The sequence below is a fragment of the Manis pentadactyla genome, chromosome 14 (genome assembly GCF_030020395.1).
Source record: "Manis pentadactyla isolate mManPen7 chromosome 14, mManPen7.hap1, whole genome shotgun sequence".
NCBI classification, from domain to species: Eukaryota; Metazoa; Chordata; class Mammalia; order Pholidota; family Manidae; genus Manis; species Manis pentadactyla.
This window is the reverse complement of record NC_080032.1, coordinates 44833627-44858185: the sequence shown is the minus strand read 5'-3', so window position 1 is coordinate 44858185 and position 24559 is coordinate 44833627. Positions and strand designations below refer to the sequence as shown.

Below are 24559 nucleotides of genomic sequence, written 5' to 3'. Positions count from 1 at the left end.
AACAAAAAGGCATCCTACAGTATGGGAGAATATATTCATAAATGACATTTCTGATAAGGGGTTGACATTTAAAATATATAAAGAGCTCACATACCTCAACACCCAAAAAGCAAATAATTCAATTAAAAGATGGGCAAAGGATCTGAACAGACAATTCTCCAAAGAAGAAATTCAGATGCCAACAGGCACATGAAAAGATGCTCCACATCACTAATCATCAGGGAAATGCAAATTAAAACCACGTTTTGATATCCCCTACACCAGTTAGGATGGCCAACATCCAAAAGACAAACAACAGCAAATGTTGGTGAGGATGTGGAGAAAGAGGAACCCTCCTGTACTGCTGGTAGGAATGTAAATTAGTTCAACCTTTGTGGAAAGCAATATGGAGGTTCCTCAAAAAACTCAAAATAGAAATACCATCTGACCCAGGAATTCCACTCCTAGGAATTTACCCTAAGAATGCAGGGTCCCAGTTTCAAAAAGACATATGCACCCCCTATGTTTATCACAGCACTATTTACAACAGCCAAGAATAGAAAGCAACCTAAGTGTCTCCATCAGTAGCTGAATGGGTAAAGAAGATGTGGTACATATATACAATGGAATATTATTCAGCCATAAGAAGAAAACAAATCCTACCATTTGCAACAACATGGATGGAGCTAGAGGGTATTATGTTCAGTAAATAAGCCAGGCAGAGAAAGACAAGTACCAAATGATTTCACTCATCTGTAGAGTATAACAACAAAGCATAAACTGAAGGAACAAAACAGCAGCAGACTAAGAACTCAAGAATGGACTAACAGTTGCCAAAGGAAAAGGTTCTGGTGGTGGGAGGTGGGGGAGAAGGGGAATAAGGGGCATTACGATTAGCACACATAATGTAGGGCGTGGGCCCAGGGAAGGCGGTGTAGCACAGAGAAGACAAGTAGTGGCTCTATAACATCTTACTACGCTGATGGACAGTGACTGTAATGAGGTATGTGGTGGGACTTGATAATGGTACGCATCTATCTAACCACAGTGTTGCTCATGTGATTGTATATTAATGATACCAAAAAAAAAGAGTTGCTAAGTTTAATCTTAAAAAACTGTAATACCGTAGCTTTTGTGTGTGTATGTAGGGGGTTAGGTGAAATGAAAAATCAAAGTTGAAAATATCACATGAGAACCCAAAGTGGGTGAAAAAATTTTTTTTTCTTTGTAGGAAGATCATGCAATGACATTAAAATGATTATTAACATATTAAGATAGTTCTAGCAGAAGAATTGGGTCAACCTTGAAAGCTTCAACCTGCTCCAACCCAAGGCTTTGGGGAGGAATACCGCTTATATTCTTGTAGCATTTTCAGGTGTTGGAATAACATCCTGATAATCCTTTCTTCACCAATTGATTGGATCTGTCAGAATGCTTGGATTCAACAATATGATCATCTTTCCATCCTGTATGGGGATAGTCTAGTACAAATCAGAAGTTGGAACGATCCATAAATAATGTCAGAGTTTCCACTTTAAACTAGAAATTTTGCTTAGTGTTCAGTGTTTAATGAAGTTTTAATTTAAGACAGTGCTGCTTTAGCAGGCTGCATGTGCTGATAACGGCCAATCTTGTTACTCTTTGTAGGTGCAGGGTCAAAATTGTGACAGAAATTACTACCATGTTGTTAATGTATTGTATGTGATGATTTGTACAGTATTAGTATTTCAAATTAAAAGCATACAAATGGGAAATATTAGTGTAAAAATATAACATTTTTATGAAATATTGAGAAAGTGAAGACGTTTGAATGTAACTTTCTCTTTCTTTATTTTAAAGAATTCAGAAGGAACTTGCAGAAATTACCTTGGACCCACCTCCCAACTGTAGGTAAGTACTTACAGATTTTTATTTATTTGTATTTTTTGTGAAGGTATAGTGGAGTTGTTGCTTTGTGTGTGATCTGTGAGACTTCTCTCATTTAATTATGGTCTGTATATACTATATATACTTATAAATGCATCATAGTATCTATAATTGAAGGAAATCATCTGTTTTGTAGTCGGGTTAATTAGTAAAAGCATCACTGTGGTTTGGACTTAAATGACTGTCTAGAAGACAGTGGTGGTGGTTGTTTCTGTGCAGAAATGGGATATTCAGCAAGTATGTTTGTAGTGATAGAGTGGAATTGACAGAAATAGACTAATGCAATAACAATAAGATAATGAAATAAATTATCCTTTGGTGGAAGAGGTATTGGGTCTTCATATGTTTTCTTTATTGATAGAATAACTGTGGCTAAAATATTTGCTATTTGATAATTATTCCGTTGTTTTTTTGTTGGAAATTGATTTTTAAAAGTGCTGGAACATTGAACAGTGTTTCTTCGTGGTTTACATTATTTCTTATAGTCATAAGTTGTGACTACATAAGAATGGGTGATTTGAGGCAGTGATAAATTTAAAACACTCTCTATTTTATGACTACATGTCCTCAGTTTTTTAGTCAGAGTTTAAGTAAAAGTGCCTGCCTTGAAATGATTAATGATATACAGGTACATAGAGGAAGAGAAAAATGACATGCTGTATCTTGGGTCTGGTATCATAGTAGGGAGATTGCTATTGGGCTATTTTAAGACATTTCTTTCTGTTTTGATATGAAGTCAATGTTGGATCCAGGCCAATATTGAGTTTAAATTGGTGTCCTGTGGACTGATGGTGAAAGGACAGATTATAGGAAAATGCTTCCAAAATTGAATGCAGGTAGAATTTATTGTTTGGTATGATTTTTTTTTTATTTTACTGATGTATTTTTATGTAAAAGCAAAGCTAGCAACTATAGCATTAATGAAACTTGAAAATTTTGCAGGTGGCTGTATTGGTAGTTGGCTGTTTGACAACTTTGTGTAAGAAAGATTCTAATAAGGCTTATTATGTTTGTAGTGAATCTAGTATGGGTCTTTATATGAGCATCATATATAAACTTGAAATAATGTTCAAAGAATGTTCCACTCAAACAGAACAAACTTCGTTAGATAAAACTGTTTAACCATAAGACTTTTTGTCACATTTAAGACTGTGTTATACCAGAGCTGTTTCAGATAGAAGATACTTGTTTAGGCTTTGGTGGATGATTTATAAAAGTAGATTGATTGGAAAAACTTCAGTTTGAATTAAACCTAAAATTCCTTATTTCGTATGATAACATTTGCTTTAATGGTTTGAATCTTTTTTTCAAATAATTGAACAACTCATTTTTGTTAAATGAAATTCACATGTAATATTGGTGATATAGACTGCATCTTTGCTGTCAGCTATATTACTTTCTAATACCTTCGTCTAATTTAGCTTTGACTTATTACAAATAGTAGTTTAGTGTTGATTAAACCAATATATTACAAACATGCATGAGAACTTAAGAGTCTGAGGAAAGGAATTGCATAGTGGATATTTAAGTAAACTGAATTAAACCATAGTTTTATTTAAAGTAATAAAAGATAAGTTTATGGTGTCATCTGAAATTTGGAGATTGACTCTTTCTTTGAGCCTTTAGTTAATGATACCAATTCTGGTTATGTAAGGTTTTTATAAATAAAGCAGTTAAAAAAATATATGTCACATATAATAAGCCATTCAGTTTCAGGAAAGATACCTACTTTGTGGGGTTTTTTTTTCCAGTTTTGTTGAGATTTAATTGACCTATAACATTGTAGAAAGCTACTACTTTGGTTAATTTGCTTGTTTATGGGAATTTATAAGGAAATCCATTTGACAATATGAATATTGGATAGCTAATAAGTTTGCTTTCGAAGTGAGGTTTACTGTGGGATGGTTTCATCTTCCTTTATCGATCCCAAAATAGTTTATTGGACACGATCAGGCAGAGATAAAGATCATATCCACCTTCTGGTATGTAATGCTCTGCTTTGGCAAGCAGAGGATCCTCTGTGCTGCAGCTGATTGGGAATTGGTGATTAGCTCTGAATTCGCTGTGCTTGTGCCTCTTAATATAGATTTTCAGTGTGAGTGTTAAGTAGATTACTGTGGTCTCTGGATTGTTTGTTGTCAAATATTTTATTGTGGTTTACAGTAAATCTGTCTGTATTTCAATGAGAATGTGGTTACTATCTTCAGAAAGAGAAGTTAGGGCATAATTTTAGTTTGGCTTTTTTTTTTGACACAAAATTAAGAGTGCTTTTGTGGTTGATCTTTAAAAGTTCTGTGCTAGTTCATGTAATGTCCGTTCTTATGACTATAATGAATTAATTTATAGAAATATAGTATATTAAAGCTATCTGCTTAATAGAAGGAGTCAAATTCCCTTAGTACTCCTTTACCTTTCCCAGCACATTACCTCTCCAAAGCCTGCCTTTTCGTTGCTTAGGTAGTTGTTAGCTATCACAAAGATTATGTGTGAGGAAATGTCTGTGGGTTTACTTGTTTAGGCCATTGGATAGGAGGATATTATTTGTAAGTTGTTTTGAAGGGGGTAGGTGTGTGTCCCATTCCACTAAGAGTGTGATTTATCCTTATTTTCTGGAACCTTAACAGACGGGTACAAACCAGTTCTGTGTGTATGTTATGTTATGGATGGCATCCTGAATTTCAATGCATCTCTTATGTGGTGTCCGGATAAGCCACTCTTGGTATCATATTGAAGGAACTGGAATCATAGTCAAGGAACTGGCATGATGTTTATTCTGCAAGTCTGTCATTTGAAGTTGTTGGGAATATAAAGTCTCTCTGAATTACATCGTTCATTGTACATAGATATGTTGATATTAGTCATTTTTAGAGGAAGCTACTCTATTTTAAAATTTGCCCATTAAAAATTTTTTTTTTCAGGTTTTGAACAACCTGAATATTATTTTAAAGGAGCATCCACAAAATTCTTGAATAAAAGGTTGAATTATTTCCTCTTTTTTTTTTATGGAAGTATAGTTGATATACAATATTATATTGGTTTCAGGTATATAGCACAGTTGTTAAACAGTTGCACACATTATTCAATCCTCACCCCAGCTAGTGCAGTTACTATCTGTCAATATAGGAGGATGTTGCAGAATCATTGGGTATATTGCATGCTGCCCTACCATCCCTGAACAATTTATATCGTGATTGGGAGTTTAATTATTTCTTCTATAGGAAACACATGCCTGTAATCTCCAATTTTCTTTTCACTGTTTTTGTTGTCCTTGAGGTAAAAATGTAATGAAACAGGTTTTTTTTCCCCCTTTTACTTTCTGTTTCTATGTATTAGCTTATTCTGGTCGTGTATAAATGGAATCATACGATATGTGGTCTTTTGTGTCTGGCTACCCTCATGAACGTAATGTTGTCAGGGTTCATCCACGTGGTAGTGTGCATCAGTACTTCCATTTCTTTTTGTCTCTGATAATCCACTGTGTGGGTACACTGCATTTTATTTCTCTGTTCATCGGTGGATGGACATTTGGGTTCTTTCCACTTTTTGGCTATTGTGACTAATGCTGCTGTGAACATTTATTTGTGTTCAAATTTTCGTGTGGACATTTGTTTTCATTTCTCTTAGGTATATACCTGGGAGTAGAATTGTTGATTATATAGTAACTATGTTTAACCTTTTGGGGAACTGCCTGACTGTATTACAGAGTGGGTGTACCATCTTACCTTTCTACCAGCAGTGTATGAGAATTCCAGTTTCTATACAGCGTTGGCAATTGTTATTGCCTGTCTTTTTGATGATAGCCATAGTAGTATGTCATTGTGGTTTTGATTTTGCATTACCCTGATGGATAATGATGTTGATGACCACCCTTTCATATGCTTACCGGCTATTTTTGTATATTCCTTGGAGAAATGTTTATTCAAATCCTTTGTCCATTTGGAAATTGAGTTGTGTTTTAATGTTGAATTGTAAGTGTTCTTTGTTTTAGATACAAGTCTCGTGTCAGGTACGTGATTTGCAAATATTTTTTCCCATTCATTTTCTTTATAGTGACATTTGAAACAAAGTTAAAAATTTTGATGAAGTCCAATTTATTTTTCTTGCTTGTACATTTGGTGTCATTTCTAAGAAGATTGCCTAATTTAAGATTACAATGATTATATTTAATGCCTATGTTTTTCTTCTAATTTAAGATTACAGTGATTATATTTAATGCCTATGTTTTTCTTCTAAGAGCCTTTTAGTTTTAGTTCTTACATGTTGGTCTCTGATCCATCCTTTATATGTTGTGAGGTAAAGGTCCTACTTCATTTTTTTCTCATGGATACCCAGTTATCTCATTATTATTTGCTGAGAAGACCATTTTCCCCATTGAATTGTCTTGACATCCTTGTTGAAGAATTGGTGTGTGATAAATGTGAAGGTTTATTTCTGAACTCTCAATTTTATTCCATTAATCTATGTGTATGTCCTAATGCCAGTACCATGCAGTACTTGATTACTGCATTTTTTGCCCCACCCCTACTGTACTTTGTAATAAGCCTTGAATCAGAGCCTGTAAGTCCTCTAACTGATTTAGCTTTCATTGTTTAAACTTATTTTAGTTAAGGCATTCCTAGTATAGAAGAGGCCATGACTGGAATAAACCTAACTAATGTCTCACCTTAATCTTGATGAGGGCCATTGAAAAGAAGCAAATGTGTTTTCCACATCATAGTAACTGAAACACTATGTTGGAAAAATGTGTGTGTGGGTTAACATTTTTCAAAACTATGTTCTAGAACAGGAAAGCAGTGAGATAGAAACTGGAAACATTGTCTATGTAGGTGTGATCTCACCAGTAAAAAAAAATCTAATTATTTTCACTAATTGTTTTCCCTTTGTGGTCACTGTGGTAATATGAATATAACATTTTGTAGCTTTTCAAGGATTTTCATATATGATGTCAGTTAGACTTTTCAACCACTCTGAGAGACTCCTGGGGTTAAGTAGCTCAGGATTGCACAACTAGAAATGGTTGATTTGGATTTAAACTTAGGTTTTCTGATCTTTCATCTTTTATTTTTCCACATGTATGACTAGATAGAGAAATACATTCAGAATTACATTTGTGGCTAGCTCTTTGTGGTTCATTTAAGGGCAAAAAACAACACACAGAAGAATTCAGAATATTACTGTACTATATTTACTTTGCATTTCAGAATTCCACAAGCAGTATATAGCTGGAACATTCTGAAAAGCACTATTTTGAGTGTGTGTGTGTGTGTGTGTGTGTGTGTTATTATTTCTGGTACTTGTTCATGTAAAGGATTTCTTTACCTCTGACAGTGCTTAAGTCAATGTTTAGAGATGTCTGCACTTTGAGTACCATTGGTTTTTCCCTATTACTCAGTCTGATATGAGGTCAAGGTCCCCTACAGTTCATGTTCGTATTTATGAAGTCTTAATATTAGATCTGTGCTAGGACAACTAGATATCCAGGTATAGTTCCTAATCCTAAAAATCTGGGTACAGCTAATGGAGATACAAGGCATACAGAACTGCTTAGAGAACCAAGACAAGAATAATGATGGCATTGTGGGTAGAAACTGCCACTATCTATGGTCTTTGTGAAACTTAAAATTGGTAATGCTTCCCCTCTTTACTTTGGTTGCTCAGAAGCCAATACCTTATTTGCTCTTTGACTTCAGTAATTAACTGCATTTTTTGTAGAAACCTCAACTCTGGTTGTATTTTCCCCTCATATCCATATTTTCATTTTGTACTTTTATACTAAATAATTTTTTTTTACACCACCTCAGTCTTTTTGGAGCAAGGTAGATAATGAGCAAATAAACATTATAAATGGTGATGTGAATGTGTACTGGTTAGCAGAATGCTGGAATATCTCTGTGAGGCGTCATTAGCATGATGAGATTTAAATATACATTGAAGACCTATGTTGTATAGGATACTGAATTATTCATATCTGTCTCTCTTCTCTTGAGAACAGATAAGTGAGGAATATTTTGAATTCACTCCTGTGAGTTCTTGACACCATTGCTTCAGTGTTGAGTGGTTTTGCGTAGACCTTACAAGAACACTAGTTTTAAATAACCCTTGCGATGCACCAAGTCATTAAAGCAGCTAAAGAATTGTCTGGGCTAGCCCCTGTGGGCGTGGTATCCTCAGAGCTGGCGTGTGTGTACGGACAGTGTGACAGAGAACGATAAAACACGGTCTCCTACTTTACAGTCGGTTGGCCATTCAGAGTTTCAAGAATTCCAAGCGTGTTTATGTTCTCATTTCTGTACCTTCCTTTATGATTTTTAGGGTGTGCTCCTCCATTACTCCCAGGAGTTAGGTATGGTTTTGTTTTTGCCTTTACCTTGAGGCTGACTTTTAATGTGGCACACAGCCAACATACAGCCTTCAGGGACTTACCTGAGTACGTACCTGGGAGTACTCCAGGTGTAGTTGTTTGCTGTCATTTACCTTTACTTCAAAACAGTAATGTGGAGAAGACATAACTATTTCAATAAAGTCACCAGAAAAATTCCTCACTTTCTGATTTCAAAATGTTATTTTTTTACATCTGCCTTTAACCATAGATTTGAAATATTCATTTTGTTTTAAAAGGAAATGTTGAGTGATAAAGCGAGTTTAGTGCCTATTACTCAGTCTTTGATATTTTATTTCTTTTTTTCCTATTTTTTGCTGCTTTAAGAATATTACAAGAATGTGACTGAGAAAAATATTAAATGGTCACACTGGGATTATATTTTATACTAGCAACAGAACATTTTATCACTTGTGTTAGTTTGCCCAGTTTTATAAGTGGTTATTATTTCAGATTTATTACCTAAGCACTTTAGATAGAGAGTGACATATTACTCTCTAACATGTAATATTTAATTCCCATAGCATTTTATCTTTTAAGATGTCCTGAAAAAACTATTATTTAGTGCACCCAGAGCATTTCTTTACAGTGATTATAACGTTCATGCACTTATTTTTTACCAACTAAGAGTTATTGTAAATAACAAAATCTTGTTTTGTTAGTATATTTATTTCATTTTGAGAACAATGCGCATTTTGATTTTTAAATTTATGTTGTCAAAGTTCGCTTTTTGACTATGATTTTTTTTTATTAAGGTGTTATTGATATACACTCTTACGAAGGTTTCACATGAAAAAACAATGTGGTTACTACATTCACACATATTATCAAGTCCCCTCCCCATACCCCAATGCAGTCACTGCCATCAGAGTAGTAAGATTCCACAGATTCACTATTTGCCTTCTCTGTGCTACACTGTCTTCTCCGTGACCCCCCACACCATGTATGCTAAACATAATGTCCCTCCATACCCTTCTCCCTCCCTCCCTAACCGCCCTCCCACACCCCTCCCCTTTGGTAACCACTAGTCCCTTCTTGGAGTCTGTGAGTCTGCTGCTGTTTTGTTCCTTTAGTTTTGCTTCGTTGTTACACTCCACAAATGAGGGAAATCATTTGGCACTTGTCTTTCTTTGCCTGGCTTATTTTACTGAGCATAATATACTCCAGCTCCATCCATGTTGTTGCAAATGGTAGGATTTGTTTCTTATGGCTGAATGGTATTCCATTGTGTATATGAACCACGTCTTCTTTATCTGTTCATCTACTGATGGACACTTAGTTGCTTCCATATCTTGGCTATTGTAAATAGTGCTGTGATAAACATAGAGGTGCATATGTCTTTTTGAATCTGAGAACTTGTATTCTTTGGGTAAATACCAAGGAGTGAGGTTCCTGGGTCAAATGGTATTTCTATTTTTAGTTTTTTGAGGAACCTCCATATTGCTTTACACAATGGTTGAACTAGTTTACATTCCCACCAGCAGTGTAGGAGGGTTCCTCTTTCTCCACATCCTCACTAGCATTTGTTGTTCTTATTGACTGATTTTTTCAAGTGTTCATATAGAACTGCTCATTATAATGTCTACATACTTTAGGGACTTACTGGGATGTAAGGTATATCTAAAGATATATCTAAATCCCTATTTGTGTAGAGGCAATGCATTATTCCAAAATGTGTAATAGATTCAGGCAAAGCCATCAGTTAAAATTCATTGTCTCTTCCAATACATAGCAGGTAGCTCACTCTCTACTCTCACCTCTGTGGAAGATGACCCCTAGTGATAATTTGAAACAGCTAGAGGGTGAGGCAAGAGCCCTCATACCAGAACCAAGGTTTCTGCCTTGGTACCTGCTGTTGCCTCCACCTAGAGTCCAGCACCCCCTCTCCTACATCCCCTGCTGGCAGTCCTGCTGAGCTTCATGTTCCAATTATTTTACCTGTTTTACTTATTTTGGGGAGAGCTCTTTAATCTCTATATTTCAAGCTTGAGCATTCAGCTGATGAACAGCTAATTATCCTGGGGCACTAACAGCTGTTGAATGCTTTCAGTGTTTGAGGCAGTTTGCTGAATGCTTTCCCAGCATTATCTCATTTAATCTTCCTGACTGTCCTTGAGGTAGATACTAGTTTTAGACAGTATTTTATAGGTGGCAAGACAGGCTTAGCAAGGCTAAGTAACTTGTCCAAGGTCATGAGTGAGTAAGTGGCAGAACTGGGATTTCAAGCTTGGTGTTCTTGACTTTAGAGTCCATGTGTTTTGAGAGTTTGTTGTGCTGTCTTCCATTTGCAGAGTAGAGGTGGGTGACTCAGCCTGGAGCAGCACTATCGCAGGAGAGCTTGCTCTTAGGATGAAAGTGTTCTCTGTCTGTGTTGTCCAGCCCAGCAGCTCCTAGCCTTCTGTGGCTGCTTGAAAGGCAACTAGTCCAACTGAGTAAATGAGTCTCTAATTTTACTCAGTTTTAATCAATTTACATTTAATTAACCATATCTGACTAGTAACTACTGTATCAAACAGCACGGATCTAAAAAATAAGAATGTTTTATGCTTAAATTTATGCTTCATTTCTTTTCACTTTTAGGTAAGGGTAAACTACCAAGTCATTTTGACCTTCTTACATGGTGCTTGTAGTTATGTAATTATTCTACATAAGTACATACATACATAATTATATACTTACAGTCATGTATTTATTTGTCTCCCCTCTTCATTCCTACTAACCACCATTATATTCTAAGAGTCAGGAACTCTTAAATACTATTATTTTTTTTAGAGCATCCCACATAGTACCCTTAAGTAAAAGACTGGGGGGAAGTTGGGGTTCCTGTGGCCAGGATCCTCACTGAACTTAAACCACCTGGTGATGTAACTGACCTGTTGCTGGGCTGCCGCTTCCACACCTTTAGGCAATAAGCCATTATTATGCTATATAGAGAGCTCGTGCTCTGGGCGGAGGCAGAGACGCTAGCGCTTGACCTACCACGGGAGAACAAGCCGGGTAATAAACCCTTTCGCCCCAAAGAACGTTCTGCTGTCAATTTCTTTGGTCACAGTGAATCCATAGTGAACTTGCCCAGGGCTAAAACCCATTGGCAAGACAAAGACCTTTATACATATTAATGTTATAAAGTATTGGTTATTATTTTTACTTCTTAACAAAATGAAAGCAATATTGCAAATCATTGATTTGCTCATAGGCTATTGAAACTGGAAAGCTTATGATCTGGCACTCTGTCCAGCCCAGAGAGGAAATACCCTTCCCCAAGGACATACAGTCTAAGGACAAAGCTCCCACTAGCATTCAGTTCTGATAGTTCTTTGGGTTGCTTATTTCATTGATAGAGTTAGATATATTTTATCTACTTAGAAAATTTAGATACAATTCATATAAACAAGGAACACAGAATTCTTTTCTGTGATCAAGTACATTTGAGAGGAACTGGAGTTATTTTGTCCAGAGAAGTGAAGAAACCCTAATAGCTGTATTTAACTGTTTTCAGAGCCATAAAATGGAAGTGCAGTTAATCTTTTTCTGTGTGATTTCAGGGAGTAGAAATAGCACTTCTCTGTTAAATTAAAAGGAAACCATTTTCTTCATGATAGAAAGGTTCATCTTCAGTCAGAGCTTCCAGAGAAATAACGGGTGACTTCAGGAGATAGTACATACCTTGTCTCTGGAGGAATTAAAAATGCATGTTTGCTTATTCCAGAGGGATTTTCAGGTATTAGATGTGGGATGGTGCTAGGTGGTATCATCCAGCTGCTGGGCCCGAGACAAATGAAGTGTACTTTTATCAGCCTTTGTCCTCTTCGTGCATTGGATTGTGACTCCTTTTTCCTGTCTTGTTTGCCTTTTTGGAGCCTATGGTATGTAATTTATATAGCTTATTGTCCTATTTAAAGCAGCCTGTTTATTTGTTATTAGTTCTGTATCTGAATTAGCAAGTGAGGCTTTTATTTCATTCTTTAGTTGTAACTTTTACATTTATAAGAAAAGGAATCAAAGAATATCAGGAAATAAGAGCCTTGTGTGGAGCTTAGAGACATAAACCAATATTTATCAGTTTTATAGGTCCCAGGTTATTGTATGTTGTTTCATAAACTCCACTTACCTGACATAATGAAGAAATAAAAATATTACTGTTAATCAAGTGCTGGTGTAAATTGAGTTAATCATCTAATGCAAATCTTTTGAATATTCATTTGGTCAGTGTACATACTTTTAAGTCTATCAAACTGTGTAACAAACCCATTTGTAATCTTCACGGTATCTCCCTCATTCCTTTGGTCTTGGGAAAAATACTTTCATCCTTAGAAATTGGATAAATATTAATTAAGAAAATTTGTGGCTTATTTGCAATGTGTTTTTTCTGATGTAATTTCCATGAGCCGAGAAATCTTAGAATTAAAAGAAATTCAAAGTTTTAAAGACTTCAGATGACAGACTACAATAAAACTGCTGCTCTGTACACACACATGTGGACTGTTTCACGTATCATCTAACTGATTGAGACATTTTAAAACTTCTGTCCAGTATTATGAAAAGATGACTGATGTGTCTATAGGCTAGGGCAAAATTCTGTGGCCTACTGCATCAGAGCAGAGTGGCCTGAGACCTGCCTGCAGGTGGGAAGCTCGTGGAAGGTGGCAGATGCACTTCAAGGGCTAAGGGGAAATCCTTACCTTAAACTAGAGCAGAGTTTCTCAAGGGTGGCAAAACTGCTTCTTGTTTTAGGCAACTGACATTTTGGTGTTAGGCTCAATTTCACAGGCAAATGGAGCCCAACATTGCAGTCTTTGGATTCCATGTGGCCAGGTAGTGAATAAGGGGGTCTGTGGAGGGGACTGGCACTAACCTGAACCTGCTGGGGCAGGGTAAGATGGTCTAGAATGTGAGAAAGTAGAAGTGTGGGGTTTGGGAGTCAGGTCCCTTTGAGTAGGTAGGGCAGGACTGGATAGGAGTAGTTTCAGTTCTTTCTGAGTTAACTGTCATATTCACCGGCATAAGATACGATTGTACCTTCTTAGCCCTTGTACATCACTTCAGTAAATGTCCTGCAACAGCCTGGTTCAAAAATGATACTGTACAGTGTTATGATCCTACTTTGCCAGCGACTGAGATTTGAGGTTGGGGGAAAGAGACAGAGAAGTTTTAAGAGGTGGCAAAGAAATTAAATTTCCGATACTGTTGCATTGGTTTCAAGTCCTTTAGAAATTTTTAGAGTTCATATAGTAGATATTTTGCCTTGCATGATCTTAATACATTGAAACAAATCCTTGTGCATTTTGCCATAAATTTGAATGAGTATAAGGGACTTCTGCCACTATCCAAATAGCCGGGACTATCTCCAAAAGGCTTTAGTTATTGCAGTACCAAATTAACATCATTGTAAGGTAGTGTTGTCTAAAAGGTAAAGTGGACCCCAAAGACAGCATTAGAAGTAGCCTCTAATATTATGTAGCAGACTTATTCCATTCTTAATTATCTGCATTAATGGGAAATTAATAATTCACTATATATAGTATTTAAAACTATAAAATATGCATCAGATGGTATTCTGAATATACTATAATGGACAAAGTGTAGCCTCCTTAAATAGGTAAGTATGTAAACATTTAATAAGTGTTTATCAAAATTGTGTAGTAGTAATCTAAAATTGATTACTCTTCTTCAGATGATATGTGGCCAGATGTCTCCAACTTTCAAGTGGGGAAAAGCTGTTAAACAGTTCTTCCAGTTTTTGAGCTCACAAGTTTGGGTTAGTGGGTTGGGTGCTGACAGAATCTTTTGAAAGAGAAATAGAGTTGTACATGTTTCTGATCTCATCATTCTCCATACTCGAAATATTCTTTTCATTACTCGGTTTGCCATTATTTTCAGAAGTTAGGGGTTTGCACTGGAATATGACCAAATTGAGTGTAGCTTTGTAATCAGCCAGCTGGGGACCTTGACTCTGGGTTTTGGAGATAGCAATTTTGGTTGAGAAGATTTTCAGTCTTCCATGCAGAAGATGGTCAGACACGGATGTCTGTTTGGACAAATATAAGTTGTTCAAGGGAAATATACATGTAATGCACCGTGGACCCCTCAGCTGCCCCATGGTTGGGCCTGTCAGCTGGGGATCCTGCCAGGGAGTTCTGACTAATCTATAATGTAGGGAGTGGAGTTGAATAAGCACACTTTTTCTAGATAAGAGATTAAGCTGGCTTAAATTGATATTTATGTGCTGACAACTTTAACTTGAGAAGTCAGACATAATCAAGGATTGTTGGGATTGACACCCATTGTCTGATAGAGGCTTGGGAAGTTGGGGGTCTCCTGACATATTGATCCCTCTAGGCTTCAGGGATAAGCATCTCTTTCTAAGTGCTTATTAGAATTAGGGTAGAATAGAGCAGAGATGCAGTTTGCCTTATTGTTAAGAGGAGGAATTTGTTACAGGGATAAGAATAACCTCCATGTTTGACAAAGCAGCTGGTCTGAGATTAATAGGGAAGCCTAAGAATAGGTTCAAATTAGTACTGGGGCCTGGGAAACAGCAAAATCAAATTATGTTCTTGAATAAGAATCTGTAAGGTACTAATGTGTTCAGAAAATAACTATTACTAGGTTAAGTGAATAATAAAATAAGCCGAGTAGGACATATTTTGAGATTAATATTCATTTAACATTAAACCCAAATGTTTTCTAAGGGCCTATTATGTGATCAGAACGGTGCTGGGTACTGGGGATGCAATTATAAGCAAGACATAAAGGAACTCCCACCTTTGTGGATCTTACATTTCAGCTCCAAAGACAGTCTGGGACTTTTATTTCAGAAAAACCCAAAACTGCCTTAAGAGGAGGGGGAAATAAACAGACTTAATAATTGCTATGAAAAAAACAAACAATGGGTGAGTTTTAGTGTGGGCATCTACTACAATTTTCGGTTGAAAGATTTTCCTAAGGAGATGACATCTAAACTGAGAACTAAATGAAGAAAACTTCCTAGCTGCACAAGGAGTGGGGGGTTCTGGTCTAAGAAGCTGCATGTGCTAAGAATCTAAAGCAGATACATACTGGTGTTCAAGGAGATGGAAGAAGTCTGGTGTGGCGGGGTTGAAGAGGAGTGGGGAGAGGGCAGGGGCATGGACAGCACAGGATAAGATTGCAAAATGAGGCTGGGGCAAATCAAGCAGTTTTCCTCTAGCTGCTAGACTGTAAGGAGGTGTAAGATGGAAGGCAGATGGTTCTCCAGGTGTTAGTGGATGGTATTTTGGGTTTGAGTGGTAGAAGTGGGAAAGGGAAAGAGGATAATTTAAGGTGTATTTTTTTCTTTTTCTTGGTATCATTAATATACAATTACATAAGCAATATTGTAGTTACTAGATTCCCCCCATTATCAAGGCCCCCCCCACATACCCCATTATAGTCACTATCCATCAGCATAGTAAGATGCTTTGAAGTCACTACTTGTCTTCTCTGTGCTATACTGCCTTTCCTGTGGCCCCCCCTACATAATGTGTGCTAATCATAATGCCCCTTATTCCCCTTTTCCCTCCCTTGCCCCGCTACTCTCCCCACCCCCTGCCAGTCCCTTTCTCTTTGGCAACTGTTAGTCCATTCTTGGGTTCTGTGAGTCTGCTGCTGTTTTGTTCCTTCAGTTTTTGCTTTGTTCTTATGTTCCACAGGTGAGTGAAATCATTTGGTTCTTGTCTTTCTCCGCCTGGCTTATTTCACCGAGCATAATACCATCCAGCTCTATCCATGTTGTTGCAAATGGTAGGATTTGATTTCTTCTTATGGCTGAATAATTTTCCGTTGAATATGTGTATCACATCTTCTTTATCCATTCATCTACTGATGGACACTTAGGTTGCTTCCATTTCTTGGGTATTGTAAATAGTGATAAACATAGGGATGCATATGTTTTTCTGAAACTGGGCTCCTGCATTCTTAGGGTAAATTCCTAGGAGTGGAACTCCTGGGTCAATAGTATTTCTATTTTTAGTTTTTTGAGGAACCTCCATATTGCTTTCCACAAAGGTTGAACAAATTTACATTCCCACCAGCAGTATAGGAGGGTTCCTCTTTCTCCACATCCTTGCCAGCATTTGTTGTTCCTATTCTTTTCTCTGCTGGCCATCCTAACTGGTGTGAGGTGATAACTCATTGTGGTCTTAATTTGCATTTCCCTGATAATTAGTGATGTGGAGCATCTTCTCATGTGCCTGTTGACCATCTGAATTTCTTTTTTGGAGAATTGTCTGTTCATATCCTCCACCCATTTTTTAATACAATTATTTGCTTTTTGGGTGTTGAGGTGTGTGAGTTCTTTATACATTTTGGATGTTAACCCCTCATCAGATATGTCATTTACAGTGTATTTTTTGGTACAATTACAATATATTTATTCTCCCATAGTGTAGGATGCCTTTTTGTTCTGCTGATAGTGTCCTTTGCCGTACAGAAACTTTTTAGCATGTTGTAGTCCCATTTGTTCATTTTTTATTTTGTTTCCCCTGTCTGAGGAGATGCATTCAGGAAAAAGTTGCTCATCTTTATATTCAAGAGATTTTTGCATATGTTTTCTTCTAAGAGTTATATGGTTACATGACTTACATTCAGGTCTTTTTTCCATTTTGAGTCTACTTTTGTGTATGGGGTTAGACAATAATCCAGTTTCATTCTCTTGCATGTAGTTGTCCAGGTTTGCCAACACCAGCTGTTGAAGAGGCTGTCATTTCCCCATTTTATATCCGTGGCTCCTTTATTGTATATCAATTGACCATATATGCTTTGGTTTATATCTGGGCTCTCTAGTCTGTTCCACTGGTGTATGGGTCTCTTCTTGTGCCAGTACCAAATTTCTTGATTACTGTGGCTTTATAGTAGAGCTTGAAGTCAGGAAGCATAATCCCCCCGGCTTAATTTTTCCCTCTGAGTATTGCTTTGGCTATTCGGGGTCTTTTGTGGTTCCATATGAAATTTAGAAGTATTTTCTCTAGTTCATTGAGAAATGCTGTTGGTATTTTGATAGGGATTGCACTGAATCTGTAGAGTGCATTAGGCAGAATGGCCATTTTGACAATATTGATTCTTCCTATCCATGAGCATGGGATGTGTTTCCATTTATTAGTATCTTCTTTAATTTCTCTCATGAGTATCCTATAGTTTTCAGAGTATAGGTCTTTCACTTCCTTAGTTAGGTTTATTCCTAGGTATTTTATTCTTTTTGATGCAATTGTGAATGAAATTGTTTTCCTGATTTCTCTTTCTGCTAGTTCATCATTAGTATATAGGAATGCAACAGATTTCTGTGTATTAATTTTGTATCCTGAAACTTTGCCGAATTCAGATATTAGATCTAGTAGTTGGGAGTGGATTCTTTAGAGTTTTTTATGTGCAATATCATGTCATCTGCAAATACGGACAGTTTAACTTCTTCCTTACCAACCTGGATGCCTCTTATTTCTTTGTGTTGTCTGATTGCCATGGCTAGGACCTCCAGAACTATGTTGAATAAAAGTGGAGAGAGTGGGCATCCTTGTCTTGTTCCCAATCTTAAAGGAAAAGCTTTTAGCTTCTCACTCTTAAGTATAATGTTTGTGTGGGTTTGTCATAAATGGCCTTTAATATGTTGAGGTACTTGCCCCCTATACCCATTTTGTTGAGAGTTTTTATCATGAATGGATGTTAATTTTGTCTTATGCTTTTTCAGCATCTGTGGAGATGATCATGTGGTTTTTGTCCTTTTTATTGATGTGGTGGATGATGCTGGTGGATTTTCAAATATTGCACCATCCTTGCATCCCTGAAATAAATCCTACTTGATCATGATGGATGATCTTTTTGATGTATTTTTGAATTTGGTTTGCTAATATTTTGTTGAGTATTTTTGCATCTGTGTTCATCAGGAATATTGGTCTCTAATTTTCTTTTTTTGTAGTCTTTGCTGGTTTTGGTGTTAGAGTAATACTGTCCTCATAGAATGAGTTTGGGAGTATTCCCTCCTCTTCTACTTTTTGGAAAACTTTAAGGGGGATGGGTATTAGGTCCTCACTAAATGTTTGATAAAATTCAGCAGTGAAACCATCTGGTACAGGGATTTTGTTGTTAGGTAGTTTTTTGATTAGCAGTTCAATTTCCTTGCTGATAAATTGGTCTATTCAGATTTTCTGTTTCTTCCTGGGTCAGTCTTGGAAGGTTGTATCTTTCTAGAAAGTTGTCCATTTCTTCTAGGTTATCCAGTTTGTTAGCATATAATTTTTCATAGTAGTCTCTCATAATTCTTTGTATTTCTGTGGTGTCCGTAGTGATTTTTCCTTTCTCATTTTTGATTCTCTTTATGTGTGTAGACTCTCTTTTTTTCTTGATAAATCTGGCTAAGGGTTGGGTTTGGGTCTGTTAGGAGAATAGTGGTGCCTGTGGTAAGATGGGGAAGATTCATGGGGGGGGGAAGTGATTTGCTGGACAGGGTCAAGGGTTCTCTTTTGGATATGTTAACTGTAAAATGTCTGTGAGGCATCCAAATGGAGATCTCAGACAGGCACTTGAAGTTGAGTTGGAGCTCAGTGGAGAGCTAGAAATATCAGTTTGAAGTTGTCATCATAAAGATATATAAATCCACAGGAATTGATGAATTTATATATGGAAAAGGTGTAAGTAAAGAAGAGCCAAGACCACACTCTGTGAAACCATAGTATTTAGAGGTGGGTATTTAAAGTATTTAAAGGACAAAGGGCTAGTAAAGGAGACAGGAGTTTGCCATCCAGGGCATAGGAGGAAAGCTGGGAGAGAGAGTTCTGTGATCAGGAGAGGAGAGAACCCAGTGCTCACTGAGTGGGTCTGATGATGAATGAAATTTTCAAGTGAATAAAAAAGTGGAATAAGATTGTAATTTCTCAGTTCTCCTCACCAGCAAAATAGTCATTGAGTAAAGACTATCAAAGTTGCATTGAGATTTCAAAAGTACTCTCTTTTGTAATTTTCCAAAATTATCCGTATCACATACTCAGCCAGAGTCTATAAGGTCGTGCAGTCAGGCTCAGGGACCAACTTAATTAGGAGTACTTTTGAGGACTTGCAGCCTGGCTACAGATACAGACTAAACACAGCCAGTTGTGCGTGTGTCATTATTTATCATCTGTTTCTTAATCTAGTGTATTTCTCACTAGAGAAGAAGGCAATGCTGGTAGCATGTTATTTTATATTCATCTAGCTCCCATCTCTTGAAACACACAGCTAAGTGTGGTCAGTATACACTCCCCTCATTTTTGCCAGAGAAAGTGCTGTCTGGAATGTTACACCTGGAGAACAGCAGAGGGTACTCTTAAAGCCAGGGTTGGCTCAAGCCCTCTCTCAAACATTTCCTGTGGGTTTGTGGGCCATCTGTCTCCCTGTCACTACTTTTGCCTGTGTCCTGTGTTTGCAGAGGCCAAACAGTAGTAGAGTTGGAACGTCTTTCCCTACACATTTGCATAATCATGCCCTTTTCTCCCTTTCTTCTATTTAGACTTCAAGGCGTAACTCAAAGATCGCCTTTGTTCTGCCATTTTCTCTCTTCTTAGTGTACCCACAGAATTGCTACTTGGAGTTACAGAGGCATTATTGCACAGTGGTTTCTTCTGGAGAGACTGCCTAGATTCTGTATATATATACACTCTGTGTGTGTCTGTCCATCTGTGTCATGTCTTGTAGCGGAGCCTACCACTATATATATAAAACATCTCTTGGTCTAGTTATGTAACTTCTCTGTATCTCATTTTCTTTGTCTAAAAGCACAGGGATTTGTGTGAGGATTACATGAGTTAATATATGTAAAGCATTCAAGAGTAGTGCTTGGCACATAAGGGCTCAATAGTTGTTATTCATTAATGCAGTTACTATTTATAAGGGTTGCATGCATTTACCTTCATTTGTTTTGAGGACGGTGAAGGCATATGATATGTATAAATCATTATCTTCTCAATGTGGTGTATTGCATGTTATAGGTACTCAGATATTTTTTTGCAGTGATGAAGGCAGAGAATTTCTGAAGGTTTTATTTTTCACTAAAAAGCTAAGCATATGCATAAGTAGCTTGTGTGTGACCCTGTATTGTTTGCTTGTCGATACTGCATGATAAAGCTCTTCCGTTTTCATCTGTGGAAGTTTCATCAGCTGGGGTAATGTTAATAAAAGGAAGATGATTAGAAAATTCATTAGGAGGTTTCATTGACTACTTTATCACTAACTCATTACTTTTTCATGTTTGCAAAACTCATTAATTGGGGTTATGTTTATTGTCATCTAAAAATCTTCCTTAAAATGTAATCTCTAGTTTTTTCATATTAATTACACTTGGTATGAGGTATTTTGTTTCATTCTACAGGAATGCAAATTGTCTTAGGTCTTATGTCTTGTTAGAGGGACCTGCCACCATGGGTAGTTCAGGAGAATAATAGTTTTTGAAAGGTGTAGGCTCCTACTTAAGCTAAAAAGGATTCAGTGCAGTGTAATTTTAAGCAGAATTTTAATGCATTGGTTAATTATTTCTTCATAACATGAGCTTAAGTTAGATTTTAAGCTCTTAGACAGGTTTCGGGGGAGAGTAATTTTTTTTAAGATTAAACCTTTTTTTTTAGTGTTTTCCAGTTCAGTTTGTTGGTGTTGATACAGCTCAAACAGCCATAAATATATTCAATGCTATGTAGTCACTTGGCATTTTAAACAATTCATCTACAAGTGTTTGGTACTGTAGGACATGGAATAAGGTTAAGATATGGCCTCTGGACTTTAGGAGGAGCCTCATTGTTGAAATAAGGCGACTCACTTGAAATAGAGAAAAACATCAGATGGTTTACAAAGGAAGTGTGGTGTAAGTAGTAAGATAATTCATCTAGCAGTCTTGTTCATTTATTGGCTGAAAACCTACTAAACACCTTCTCATTGGAATCAGAACCTCTTCTGAACCACAGTCCAAGACGTGCCACTGAGAAATTAAACAAGTTCCTTATCTTTTACTGAATTTGCTTCACCAACCTCATAGGATGATAAGATAATCAAATATAAAGGGTTATATAATTTTAAATTGTTAGGAGCAGACCTTTTTTTTTTTTTAATTAAGGTGTCATTGATACACAATCTTATGCTCAGGTTTCACCTGAGCAACATTGTGGTTACTACATTCCCCCCTGTTATCAAGTACCCACCACATACCCAGTAACAGTCACTGTCCATCAGGATAGTAAGATGTTATAGAGTCACTACTTGTCTTCTCTGTGCTATTCTGCCTTCCCCATGCCCCCTGTATCTTATGTGTGCTAATCATAGTACCCTTTAATCCCCTTATCCGTCCCTCCCCACCCACCCTCCCCAACCCTTTCCCTTTTGTAACCACTAGTCCATTCTTCTGTTCTGTGAGTCTGCTGCTGTTTTGTTCCTTCAGTTTTTGTTTTGTTGTTATACTCTACAGATGAGTGAAATCATTTGGTACTTGTCTTTCTCCGCCTGGCTTATTTCACTGAGCATAATACCCTCTAGCTCTATCCATGTTGTTGCAAATGGTAGGATTTGTTTTCTTCTTATGGCTGAATAATATTCCATTGTATATATGTACCACATCTTCTTTACCCATTCAGCTACTGATTGAGACACTTAGGTTGTTTTCATTTCTTGGCTGTTGTAAATAGTGCTGTAATAAACATAGGGGGTGCATATGTCTTTTTGAAACTGGGATCCTGCATTCTTAGGGAAAATTCCTAGTAGTGGAATTCCTGGGTCAGATGGTATTTCTATTTTGAGTTTTTTGAGGAACCTCCATATTGCTTTCCACAAAGGTTGAACTAGCTTACATTCCCACCAACAGTGTAGGAGGGTTCCCCTTTCTCCACATCCTCGCTAGCATTTGTGGTTCCTTGTCTTGAATGTTGGCCATCCTAACTGGTGTGAGGTGTTATCTCATTGTGGTTTTAATTTGCATTTCTCTGATGATTAGTGATGTGGAGCATCTTTTCATATGCCTGTTGACCATCTGAATTTCTTCTTTGGAGAAGTGTCTGTTCATCTGTTCAGATCCTCTGCCCATTTTTTAATCAGGTTATTTGCTTTTTGGGTGGTGAGGTGTGTGAACTCTTTATATATTTTGGATGTTAACCCCTTATCGGATCTGTCATTTATGAATATATTCTCCCATACTGTAGGATGCCTTTTTGTTCTACTGATGGTGTCCTTTGCTGTACAGAAGCTTTTTAGTCTGATGTAGTTCCACTTGTTTATTTTTGCTTTTGTTTTCCTTGGGCAGACCATGTTTAAGGTAGCAGTTAAACAAAACAATGAGGGCTGGAATACTTAAGGGGTCTCAAATTGAAGGGTGGGTGGGCTTTTCCCCTAAAAACACTAGGAGGAAAGGCTATATTAAAAAGGCACAGAATTAATGATGTAGTTGGAGAAAGAAGGCATTTTTCAATAAGATGGAAAAATTGTCCAATTGTTTGTTTTTAGGAGATGAAGTGTTTTGCCTGAGTGAATTTGCTGAACTGAAATGTATCCCTTCAAGTTTCTAAAATTTTGTGTTTTGTCATTTAAGTTAAAATATGTTTTCTCAAATACTGTGCATTTCCCTCCCCTCTGAAACAAAGTCTGTTGAATTTAACATTTTCTTGTTAGTGTAGGACCTTATTTTGAGCTTCAGTTATGATATTGTAATACAGTAACTGATCATGGAACTGCTGAGTTAGAGGTGTACTGTAGGGAGGGCTTCTACCTCATGCCCCAGAAAGGGCCTCAAGCTGCTGTCTTTTAAAAATTGAGATGTAATTAAAATATCATAAAATTCACTATTTCAAAGTATGTAATTCAGTGGTTTTAGTGCACTCACAGCCGTGCAGTCATCACCACTATTACTTTCAGAACATTTTCATTGCCCTAAAAAGAAGCCCCGTAGCGGTCATTTCCCTTTTCCTTTGCCGCAGCACCTGGCAACCATTGACTGACTTTCTGTCTCTGTGGATTTTCCTGTTTCTGGACATTTCATGTAAGTGGAATCATACAAGGTGTTGGGCTTTTGTGTCTGGCTTCTTTCACTTAGCATAATGAAAGCATTCAGTTTTATAATAAAAAATGCTAGTCAAATAGATTGAATGCGAGTGGAGAGTTTTAAGAGATCCCATGAAAGAAGGAAGGTAAAATAAGAGGAAGAGGGATAAGATCAGAGGAAATTCAGATTTACCAAACATTGAGTGTCTATAAGCCTGGCACTGTGGCCAGTTAGTGGGTGATAAAGCAGAAGAGGTCCTCAGAGGTGTGCTGGTGTTTCATCCTTTGGCTAATGATAATTGGACTTTGAGTAGAAAGGAGAGTTATATCCTCTTAATGTGTAAAATTACAGAATGAGCTCTTTGAAAAGCAGTCAGAAAGCAGGTAATTACTTACAGTCAACTTTTGACTAGCACAATTTCAACTTGAATTCCTCTTTGAAAGTATAATTAATTCCCAGTTCTTCCCAGTGTCCATTTCTTGATGTACATAGGACTCTTGCTCTGTGATGCCCACTTTGTTACAGTTTTTTATTTATCATAGAGCAGCCAGTTGCATTTTGGAAATAATACTGACTGGGAGAGTAGGCATCTCAATGATTTCCCTCATACCCTACTGTTTAGTACTTAAGGTTAGGGTAATTGGCTAAACATTCACATTTCATTAACTGGGAATACCCATTTTCATTTATTCTGGTAAGTCTTGCCTCCCCCCCATTTTGCTTGTTTATCTAAGTTTTAAGTCTTTAGCTGTGCAGTTCTTAGAGTGCTTAATTAAATTTTGGGTTGTTTTAAAGCTGTGTACTAGCCAGTTTGAAAATTAAAAAAAAAATCTTATTAGGTAAACAGCTACTGGGTAACACTTGATATATGGCAGTGTGTAGCTGCCTAACAGTGAGCTTACATTAGCTATCAGTTGTCAGTTCTCTTTTTACCCTGTTATCCTTAATAAATAGGAATGATCCAGTTACTTTGTTTAGGGGGAAAAACCTGTCATTAAATAATTCTCTTTCTGCAGTACACAACATAACTATTTACAGTGTCATTATGAATCTGCAGGACTATATTATGTTTGCAGTGAGAACCGCAGATGAAATCTGACAGAATCTTTTGGCATTTTCACCTCAAAGCATTGTATATGTACTGTACGGGTGAAGTAAGCCCTCTTGATTGTTGAGCTGTGATTATTTAAGCTTACTGGATAGCCTAAGTTTTTTCTGTTTGTCCATATTCCACTTTTAACTGAGTGTTGGATGAAATCATAATTCTATTAGAGTGT

The 24559-nt window shown here is 36.9% G+C and overlaps 1 protein-coding gene across 2 annotated transcripts in view; it reads left to right on the top strand.

The window, feature by feature from the left end:
* The window catches only part of UBE2E2 (ubiquitin conjugating enzyme E2 E2), a 341224-nt gene that overhangs the window by 15853 nt on the left and 300812 nt on the right, over positions 1–24559 (top strand). For both annotated transcript variants that reach the window (XM_036886132.2, XM_036886131.2), the window contains exon 3: positions 1819–1869. In XM_036886132.2, coding sequence (XP_036742027.1) covers positions 1819–1869 — 51 coding nt within the window. The remainder of the gene's footprint in view (positions 1–1818; positions 1870–24559) is intronic.